The sequence below is a fragment of the Rhodamnia argentea genome, chromosome 1 (genome assembly GCF_020921035.1).
Source record: "Rhodamnia argentea isolate NSW1041297 chromosome 1, ASM2092103v1, whole genome shotgun sequence".
NCBI lineage: Eukaryota > Viridiplantae > Streptophyta > Magnoliopsida > Myrtales > Myrtaceae > Rhodamnia > Rhodamnia argentea.
Genome location: NC_063150.1, coordinates 13,382,012 through 13,393,141, shown reverse-complemented (window position 1 = coordinate 13,393,141; position 11,130 = coordinate 13,382,012). Strand labels below are relative to the sequence as shown.

General features: G+C 44.0%; 2 protein-coding genes across 2 annotated transcripts; one reads left to right on the top strand and one right to left on the bottom strand.

Moving 5' to 3' along the window:
• LOC115751365 (high affinity nitrate transporter 2.5-like) lies at positions 1 to 1,995 on the bottom strand. Its single transcript, XM_030689258.2, has 2 exons — positions 782 to 1,995; positions 1 to 532 (listed from the first exon to the last, which is right to left on the bottom strand). The coding sequence occupies exons 1-2, from the start codon at positions 1,921 to 1,923 to the stop codon at positions 148 to 150; spliced, it is 1,527 nt and encodes a 508-aa protein (XP_030545118.1). The 5' UTR covers positions 1,924 to 1,995; the 3' UTR covers positions 1 to 147.
• Positions 1,996 to 9,432: 7,437 nt separating this feature from the next.
• LOC115751357 (pectinesterase inhibitor 12) lies at positions 9,433 to 10,712 on the top strand. The gene is made up of 2 exons (XM_030689248.2): positions 9,433 to 9,703; positions 10,132 to 10,712. Exons 1-2 carry the CDS (start codon positions 9,561 to 9,563, stop codon positions 10,490 to 10,492), a joined length of 504 nt encoding a protein of 167 aa, XP_030545108.1. The 5' UTR covers positions 9,433 to 9,560; the 3' UTR covers positions 10,493 to 10,712.
• Positions 10,713 to 11,130: the final 418 nt, after the last annotated feature.

The following is an 11,130-nucleotide window of genomic DNA, read 5'->3' as shown; positions in this document are numbered from 1 at the left end:
TACATGATCAAATTATTTGGACACGGCGCAAGAGCACAAGAACACAGCGAAACCCCACCAAAAGATTGTAGAGTCTACTGTCAAACAACGTGCTTCCCGAGCAGGGCAAAAAGAGAAAGAGATGCTAATCACGCCGGCGGCTAATCACTAAGCCTGCTCCGGATCGGAGGCCTTTTCTTCCGGGGCCGTCACCAATTCCCCTCTCCTGCTACCTCTCTCGCTCTTGCTGTTCTCGGCGAACCTCAGGCTCGCCCGGTGGAAGTCTTTCTCCCGCTCTTTGTCGCTCCATTCGGACAGGTAGTAATCCTCTTCGGTGGCGCCTTTGGCTGCCGGGGATGGGCCGCAGAACATGCCGCCCCACTGCGGGAAGTAGATGAGAGCGGTGGGAAGGGTGCAGCAGATGATCGTTATGCCCATGAGGGTGATGCCCGTCTCTTTGGAGTACTTGGATCCTTTGAAGAACATCAGTTGGGTCAGGACAGCTCCCACGCTGCCACCACCTCCGGTCATGCCGGAGACCACCCCCAATGACCTGAAATCATGCCAGGTGCTTTTTAGTTGCATACTAACTCAGACATGAAAAACCATTTTTTTTTTTTTGGGTGTGATTTTTGTCTATGAGGTTGAGATATGACTACGTCACTATGACGTGGCACTCTGCAAATAAAGATAAGTAATTACTAATTTTGATACAGTTACTCTTTTTTATTTATGACGTACGAAGGTGAAAAACGGAGATTTGTCGTAAGCCCTTTTGAAAGAAAAATCATCCGTGAATTACCTCCGAGAGACGAAAGGAACCACGCCGAACGTGAGACCGCACGCGGCCTGGACGAACACGGAGAACGCGATCATCACCGCCACCGACGCACCGAGCGAGCCGACCCGTCCGAGCACCACGCACAGCACTCCTCCCATCGTCTGCACCGCCCACAGCGCCCACAGCCTCCCTCTCATCCCGAACCTCCTCGCCATCACATCCGACAGCCGCCCCCCGGCCGGCCTCGAGAACGCATTCGCAAGCCCGAAGGACGCTGCCACCATCCCCGCTGTGTGCAGCTTCAGGTTGAACCGGTCGTAGAAGTATTCGGCGATGATGTTGTCGACTGTTAGCTCGACCCCGAAGCAGTACCCGTACGTCAGCGCCAGGATCCACCCCCTGTAGTTGGTAGCGCCGTGGTAGAGCACCCTCGAGAACTCATCCTTCGGCTTCTCGCCGGAGCTCTCAAGCTTCCCGAAGTTGCCGTCCGGCATGTCTTGCCCGAAGAACATGATCATGAAGGCCGTCAGAGTCTGGAAAAGCGCTGGGATGAAGAAGGCAATCCGCCACGCCGTGAACTTAACCGCACCAGCATCACGGATGACCCCGAAGACAAGCGGCATGATCAGCTGCGTCGCGCCGCCACCGAGGTTCCCCCACCCGGCAGCCACACCATTGGCAGACCCAACGACGGGCGGCGAGAACATGGAGCTCATCCAGAACTGGGTGGACACGAAAGTCGCGAGGGAGAATCCGGTGAAAAACCGGACGAGGAGGAAGGAGCTGGCCGAGTTAGCAATGGAGGAGCAGTAGACTGCCGGGGCGGTGACGAGGATGAGGGATGCGGAAGCGAGGCGTGGCCCGAAGAGGTCGCAAGCGGTGCCCATGGCGACCCGGGCGAAGACGGCCCCCGAGACCGAGGCGATCCCCGCGTTGCCGATGTCGGTGGCGGTGAGGTCGAGGTCATCCCGGATGATGGGAAGGAGTGGCGGGGCCGCGAAGGTGGAGACGAAGCAGGAGAAGAAGGAGACCCAGGAGAGGTGGAAAGCCCGCATGTGGGGGTTCGCGAGCGAGAAGGGACGGAACGCGGTGGCCTTGTGCTCCGAGTCCACCGGGAGCGCGAACATGGCCCGGGCCGGGGACTCCTCTCCGGACAACACCATTTGTGTCCCTCAAGATTTTTCTAAGCTACCCGTTTGCTCCTTTTTTTCCTCTACAAGGAAAATGGTTTTGATCATGCTCACAAAGATGGAACTTATAAGTAGTGCCGACTTCAGATATTCCATAATTTAAAAAAAAAAAAAAATTAGACGAATCTTACAAAAACAAATGTTAGATTACACATTCGTGACTAAGAATACAATGTTGGTACAATCATCGTCACATGGCCTTTGTCCTTTGGGATCGTGCGAAAAATTCCACCCACATGTTTCCAAAGGCGTGAGGTTTTGAGACTTGGAGGATTGACAGCGAGAACTGGCTCTTTGAGAGAGTAAAAAGGTCGGGGCTTAAAAGGTCGGGTCTTTCGCCGAGTCTCAGTCACTTGGGTTGAAGAGTAGGAGGTTTTGGAAGCAAGTAAGGGTTGAATTTTCCAGGGAGAGAGAAGGACGAAAGGACTTAAATGATCCGACAAAGTTGCGAACTTGCGATTGGGCATTGACTTGGTCTGCCCCAGAGACTTTTTTTTTTTTTTAAATAGTACAAGGACAATAATTGTGACACCACAAAATATAGGCACCAGAAATAAACTCTCCCAAAAACTACAGGGACCCATAGTATGACTTTTTCCCAAAAAAAATAAATAATCATATTTTTTTCTGAAAAAATAAGTAAAGCTGATGGAGATATAAATTGTTAACCGAAGGTACGCAATCGGCAAGCCGGTTAACAAGCACTGTGCCCAGCATAGTGTGACTACGCAGGAGCCCAAGCTCCAATGTCTAACTCTAGATGCGGGAGGCTACTATACATGCCTACTCAACGGTAGACAACCAAAGTTAACGTGAAGTCTACCTTCCTCACCGTCATTCCCTTAAGTTGAGAGAAAAAGTTTTTCTTTCTTTCATTTCAGGGAATACCCTTGAATTTTACATCCCAAAGTTTAGATGAAGCATTTTAAGGTCTTGCTTAGGACCAACACAACAAAGTATAGACACAAAAAATAAACTCTCCCAAAAACTGCAAGGATCAATGATATAACTTTTTCCAAAAAAAAAAAAATCATATTTTTTCCGAAAAAATAGGTAAAGCCGATGGAGATGTAAATTGATTTGAGACGTATAAACTACAAGAATAGTTTGTACAGACACATAAGTATTGAATTAGATGATGTCGCGACCTAAAAAAATAGGCTAATGGATTATCATGTTAATTAAAAAAGTAAGCCCTACCAACTCGTACCTTAGGTTCAATTTCATGCAAAAATTATCTTGAAGTTGCCATTAATCATTATTGGTAGGTCGATTAGAAACCTAAATAAAATAGCATGAGAACTATTTTATTCCTACGAACCAAAAATTAAGTGTTCGAGGATTTAGTTACATTAATTTTTTCAATTAATGTCCTTTCGGTACCAATTTTCATGAAAAGATCCTTGATTCGATGATTTATGGGTTTTCTCTTATTAGGTGAAATGCTAATGCTAATGACATGGAAAAAATATGCATGAATGATGTGCATGGCATGGCAAGTATGATTCTAAACTATATGCTATGCATGATGTTTTTGGTTTTTTTTTTTATGAATTTTCGGATTTATAAAAAATAATGGCAAAAACTATCCTAAAGTGAAGAAAACATTAATTATAACTTAAGAAATTAACTTCTCAAAATCCTAACTTATATTAAATGTTATTTTCATGTAAAAGATGATAAAAAAAATGTAATTTACCTTAAGAAAAAGGTGTCATTTTTTTGGTATTTTTTAGGAATTTAATTAAAAAGGAAAAACACAAAAATTTGAACAAAAATAAACAATTTTGCCCATAATACACCTTAAATTCAGAAAATTCCGATTTTATTCGTAACGTGCCCTTACATTAGGGCTGGAAGAATGAATTAAACATAGAGTTACCGTCACCCCTATGCACATAGGGCAAACCATGAAATTCTCTGGAATTATTAATCCGCCCTCAAAATAGAGAGTTTGATGTATAATTCTCCTGTATATTCGAGCATGATTATGCTTTAAAATAGAAGTCAAATTGCGTGCATTGATATACATATTCCGAAGGGAAAACACACAAGGGAGCATGAATTATGGGCACGATTATTTATTTAAATGCAAATTATATCATGATAAAAAAAAAATAAGCAATCGAGATAAAGATATGATATGAGGCAATTCAAATAAAATAACTATAGATAATGTGCCAAATTTAACAATAGGATAATATCGCGTTAATGTCTAACGCAATATTACCCTATCGATAAGGATTTACATCCTTTCGAAAATAGGCAATAATATCTGCAAGAATAAATACTTTAGATATCCAAAAGATAGGATAATATCTAGACAATTCAAATTAGGAAACAACTTATCACTAGGATAACATTATTACCTAATTCGAATAGGCTCGAGATAATCTTCCAAATTTGAACGGGGACCATGCGGATTGGACTGAACGATGAACTTGGTGGTTCATGGGCGGCACCACAGTGACCAGACTCGCTGAATATGGCCGTAGCTGTCTGCGGAGACCGAACGTGAAGGTTACCACTCTCGGATTCTTGGCCGCTCGAATCAGTACTAGCTCGGCAATAAGAATTCAACGAAGCCGCCTGCAATAAAGGGCAAAAGCAAGCTAGACCAGAGTCTGGTCCGTGATTGGCCAAGAGCAAATGAACCACCACGATAACCAAATAACGTAGAAAACCGGATGCGCGTGGGGAGTCTTAGTGCGGTATTGAATTCGTCTTTCGGCTCGTAGTTTTGCTCGGGACCACGGACTATTCAGCGACTGGAGGGACAAAGAAGCCCAGGACGGTTACAATAACACTTCAGAAGGCTCTTGGTCCAAGTCAACCTTTGCTTTTTGAATCAGGCTGGCACTAGTGCAGGCGTAGGACCTTGTGTGACCTGAAAAAAATAAACTAAAAAAAAAATGACACCTTTCAAGTCTGAGTTAGCAAACGATTCGATGATACTCTTTATTCGGATGAACGAATCCACCATGGGGCCGATTTTCGTCAAGGCTCTCCATAACAGCTCGTGGTTTCGTCGTCGGTGTGGATCAATCGGATTGCAATCTCATCCTCGGAGGTCTCGAACTTGAAAACCTGTAATCTTGGGTCTCGCTGGGTTCCCGATCTGGAATCAACACTTGATGGTTACAAATATCAGCAGGATCATGGCGACCATGGCGATGTCGTCCGTGAGGTGGCTCTTGGATGCTGGACTTGCAAAGAGAGAGCTGCCGGTGGTCCCTTTTTTCCTTTTGGTCTTTCCTGCATGTCATGGGGATGACATGGATGAAGATGGTGCATTCATGGGGCGTGTGGAACTCACAGTGGCCAATCATCCCCAAGCCTCCTGTCTCATTCGCCCCTTTCTCTCTCTTTTTTTTGGTCGGAGCCCCTTTCTCTCTCTCACTCGGTGTGTTTTCAACGAGAATCTCATGTGAGCGATTGGCTTTTCTCAGGGAAGATTCTTGCCTAATACCATGACACCGATTTGCCATATAATTGAGATTTATTAGCCTTCTTGATCATAATCTGTTCAAATTCAGAATAATCCACATGCGAAGCACATGGAATTTTCGGCCATGAGCCTAAACGAACTTATTGAAAGCCCATGTGTACCGGTCCAAACATTTCAATTAAGCTCGGAATATTCCGCCGTCGCCTCCGGTCCATAATAATGCAAATGCAGTGCATGTTACATTATTGGTCCTTTCATAAGTTTTGACAGCACCTTTACAAGCTTTTAGAATATCGATAGACGAGCTTTTGTTGTTGGTTTTCTCGTTAACCTAATCGTTGAAATTAGGGTCCCATGATTTTGGAAGGGCGATCGAGTCCGATCGTAGATGTCGGACGTGGGAGCAGTTGTAGGAAAAATTCTTGGATCGATTAGCTCGACATAAATCATTGAATGAGGTGTGATTTTTAAGAGCATGAGTGCTATAGCTCGATCAATATGAGATCATATTATGTCACTACATCCACAAGAGCAAGGTCGGGTGTGTTTATTTCACTGAAAATTTCATGACAGAGGAAAATATTTTTTAGAAAAAAAAAAGCTTTAAGGAAATTTGCTAGCTTTAATTTATTTGATAGTTTAGGGAAAGTGATTTCCTTTTTGTAAGAAGGGGAAGACGTTTGTTTCTAATTTAAACTTGTTGTTTTATTTACCCAAAAAAAGAAAGGGAAAAAAAACTTGTTTTCAATTAATGACAAACGTTTTCCGTAAATCGACTAATTTTCCATCATCCAAACACCAAAAAATCGAAGAATAACTTCTCGAAAATAATTTTTCGTTCAAATGAACGAACCCTTAGCTCAAACACAAAACTCCAAGGGTGATAATTCCGCATCCTTAGTCAACCGACTCCGCACACCTAGTGGGGAAACTCTACCCTCACCATGACCTTTAGCACCAACCGAGGCTCAATCAATGAGCTTGAAGATCTGGGGCAATGAGCATTAATAGCTCAAGTCGCATCCATATATTTGACAAAACGATCGTGGCATTTACTTTTCCATTTAAGGATTTCACACACATTACACTCATTGCAATCTCTAAGAGCGCGCATGGCGACACTTCTGTTTCAGAAATCAATTTATGACAAGAAATTTATTTTTCTACTTCTGTTCGGGAAGTTGATTTTTTATCGTAGAAATTCATTTGATAACGATTGAAAATTTCTACTTTTGAAACATTACTAATGCAAAATCTTCTATGAAAAATTATTATCGATAGCCGAAAAATTTCTACTTTGTTTTTAAACTTGTTAAATTTCTTTAACAAATAATTTTATTATTTAAAAATATTATTTACTTTTTAAAAAATAAATTTTTATTATTTATTTTTTTTACTTTGGTGGCCGGAGACGGCGACTCTGCGGCCGCGGTAGACTGCGGCGACACGGAGCGATGGTCGGCAACAACGACACGATGGGCGCTTAGCGGCGGGGGGTGGAGGTTACGGCCCGTAGTGGGCAATGGTTGGCGGCGGCCAGCAAAGGTCGGCGATGGGCGGTGGGTAGCCGTGGTCGCGGGCAGCAATAGGCATCGGCCGGTGGAGATCGGCGGTGGACGGTGGTTGGCTACGGGGCGCAGTTGGCGGGTGGCAACGATCGCTGGTAGCAGTGAGCTGTGGGCGGCGGAGATCTGTAGTGGATGGTCGCATGCGATGGGCGGTGGCCGATGGTGGTGCATGGCGATGGCGGTAGTCGATAGTTGGCGATGGTTGCAAGCGGTGGTTAGTGGTGGGAGTTGACGGAGGAGGGTGTGGTCGAAAAAAGGTGAGTCGAGAAGTACTTTTTAAGTTGAGAAGCAATTTTTTTTTTAATTTTTCAAATTGGGGGAAAAACAACTTCAGAAGTGAAAATTCACTTCGAAAATAGAAATTTCTTTCGCAGATAAATTTTTTTGCCAAACGGATTTTTGCTCTAGAAGCTACATTATTAAACGGATTTCTGCTCCGAAAGTACTTCTAAAATAGAAACCCACTTCCAAAAGTGTTATAATGAGCGCCCTAATACTCGCCAATCACTTAAGGTTCATTGGTCATCATTCTTACTTGGGAAGGAAGAGGTGGGGAGTTCGATTCCTCACCTTCTCAGGAGGTTAGAGGTGGGGACGCATGAGTGAGGGGTGTGGCAACCTACACATAACACACACAGTAGTGGTGGATCGATCCACCGACGTAGAAACAGTTCAACCCACGGTTGAGATTATATTCATTGTGATCGGACGGCTACCAATCCTCCGAGGAGAGGCTCCTCAGAGAAATTCCGCAAATTGCAGAGTAGGGGAAATATTTGCATGGACCGTCGCTACTCTTTGTTTTAACTTGGGAAGGGCCCAACTAGACAACGTGGCCTATTTAGCCCAAACCATGCGAAAATTTGAAGTCCAGATTCAAAAGAAATGGTCCAAACAACTCTGTTATTGTTTTTATTTCTATTTTTTTGAAACGTGAGTACGGTACTGATATCTCGAGCCCAATTCACACTTGAAAGGTGAAATACGTAATTTTTGGAAACGAAAGTGTATTCCAAGAAGGTAGATGTGAAATAGTCTTTCGAGAGAAAAATGACGATAGAAATTTCATAACTTTTATGCGGCGCTCACTTCAATACCAAAACTTTTTGAGCGACCATTTAAGTGTAATCCCCATTTGGGTAGTCGGAAAATTCAGTATCACGTCATTGTAAAATAAACGGTCCGACGTGGACATCGTACTTAAATGCCTCGACGGACTTAACTTTGTCCATGTTGTACATCAATTTTTTTTTTTTTTTTCAAATTTGCAGAGAATTACAATCAAAGAAGAAGATGAAGAAGATTCTACATGAATTTTTAGGAGCTAAACCCCGGCTTGCCCTAAATTAACGAGCTCAGGATGAATTCATTAAATTTGTTTTGCTCTTCCAAACCACAATCTCTCTCTCTCTCTCTCTCTCTCTCTCTCTCTCTCTCTCTCTCTCTCTCTCTCTCTCTCTCCATCTTCAGTAACTACCGACCTCTTCGATATGGTGTTGACAGAGGTTCGCGGCCTCGAGTTGAAGGTCTTGGACCTCCAAATCATCTAATTTAGAGGTTTGGGACCTCCGTTTGAGGTCGAGGACCTCCACCGGCTTCGAAAAGATGAGGTCGAGGACCTCCTGTCGCTTCAGCGACATTGTTGAGCTTGTCTCTTCGGAGGTGCCTGAACTCTGGCTAGCAAAGGCAACGACCTAATGAGGGCGGGCAGTGCGGCCGGCAAGGGTGGTCTTGGCAAGACTGAGTGACAAGACCATGCAGAGGAGGTAAAGCATAAATACGCTCGATTGGTGAAGAAGATGGAGTTCTTCAACTACTTTTCCTCATTTGTAAGGACCTCTTCACTTTTACGTTTTCATATTAGTTGTTTGGAATCCTTTTGGCCACTTAGGTTAGCTTGGGACTAAAGAAAGGGCTATGTTAGTGTCGAATTTTCAACATCGGAAATTTATTAGACCCGATATAAACATCAGATCCAGGTCATGTATGGATCGTTGAAATTATATTGCACACAAATGGCTCGATATGATGGGTTAAACCACTTAATTTGAGTCGATCAATTTTCGACTCCATTCACCTATTTGGCGGGTCTATCAACTTAGATACTCATAAGGACCTATTATATCGGATAGCATTTTTCCGCAACCTACATCGACTTTGCTTTTATAAGAAAAGGTCTTTGAATCTATCCGACCTGTGCGGATAAGGCATGCTTTGCGCTAAGCTTTACTGTTTTCTGTGCTTTCTCGATCTATTTGAGTTTTTTTTTTTTTTTGGTCAATAACCTATTTAAGTTAAGGAGGAGATCTTTGACTCATTTAGCCACCTCAATCCATGATAGGAACTATTTTTTACCTTAACAGTGCGATTGAGAAGTATTCCCACTCTGGTATATTAAGAGCTTTTCCTAAAACAATGGCCGACCTTAAAAATCCAAGGTACAATGTAAGCCACCGTTACGAAAGAAGGCTTAGACGGTCAACAACGAACAAACTAAAAACAGCCAACTTCCCAACCCCTTGCCGAGCTTTCCGCTCCTCTATAAAAACCCGGCATCGCGACATCGAATCGGGTCATCAACAATTCAATCAAACATGGTTTCCGCCCGCACCTCTGCCCTGGTGGTCCTCATCGCCGCGGCAACCACCACCCTCTTGCTCGCCCACCACGCAGATGCGGGCCGAATCTTGGAAGAAGTCGATCTCTGCCAAAAAACCGACTACCCGATCCTCTGCAGGTAAAAGAGCCCGGCAACGTAGGACATTGTACGTGGTTCTGAATCGTACGAAATGGGTTGAAAAGGGGAAATTTGTGTGTGGATTGTGTTTCTTCGATTTGATATGTGTTTAGCGTGATCAATAATGTCATGTGGGCTCAAATCGAACATCTGATCACTTTGGTAAGCAACGATGTATAGTTTTTGCATGAATCGGGACCTGTTCAATTTCAAAGTCATATTGCCTCAATTATAAATCTTCCGGTCACAATGTGTACATTCGAAAATTACAGGATAAGCGATATATATCCAAGTCGTGATTACAAAGGAGCCATGTTAAAGCGTAGAGAGAATGAATTACCGGCAGGACAAATTGACATGGAAGTTTTACAACCAGATGAAAGCAAGAAAAAATAAAGTCTCATTTCCATCTCACAAATTAACCGCAGGACAATGGTGAAGAGCAAGGTGAATGCGGAGAAGGCGACCCAGAGCGCGATCAACTACCTCATCCTCCAGACGAGGGAGGCGAAGACGTCGTCCTCCAAGGCCAAAGCCGACAAGTCGCTGATGGACGTGTGCAACGAGATGTACGACGACGCCTTGTCGAACCTCGTGACCAGCCTCCAGAACCTCAAGTCCCGCGACAAGCCCAGCCTGCAAACCAACCTCTCCGCCTTCATCTCCGACCTGGAGACTTGCAAGGACACGTTCGCGGAGTCCAACGCCAAATTGCCCTTCGAGAACATCATCCGCCTGCTGGAGCAGATGGCCAGCAACTCCTTGGCCTTGGCCGCCGGGCTTCACTAAATCATCCGGTCGTGACATGGAGAAGAACCGGAGTGACCGTCATTGCAAATTCACTTGGCGTTTGAGAGTTGTGTTGTGGGGGTTAAGTGAGGGAGAGGGAAGCCATGTCTTAGATTGTGAATTGCAAAGGGTTTCTGATGGAATTTCACGCACTACTTAGAAACCTGTGCATGTTTGATATTTGATTCCAATAAAAGTTACGATCAAGAGTATTGATTTTAACTTCGCTTTTCCGGTGCTGAAGTAAGCTTTTTCTTTCCACTCTGAATGCCCGGACCTGGAGATATGTTGTGGAAGAGGAGAGGATATAAGCTAGAAGCAGATAATTCATTGTCATCGGCATCGTCATCGCCGGCAAATGATCAACCTCAAACACAAGCAACAGGATTTGGAAGACGGGCACCTTAGTAAGATATCTTCAGCGATAACATTTACACTAAATCGATCGTGCCCATCGACATTATTTCTTCCAGCTCATCACCTTAGTAAGATTTATGGAAGAAGTTGGACGTCGGTCCCAGTCGTGTACCGTGCAGGATTCGGGTCCTATTTCAAGAAACCCTATGCAGAATGGATCCCACTTGACATTTTACATCTCAAATAATAAAAAATGAAATGAGTCGGCTTGGTTTTGCATA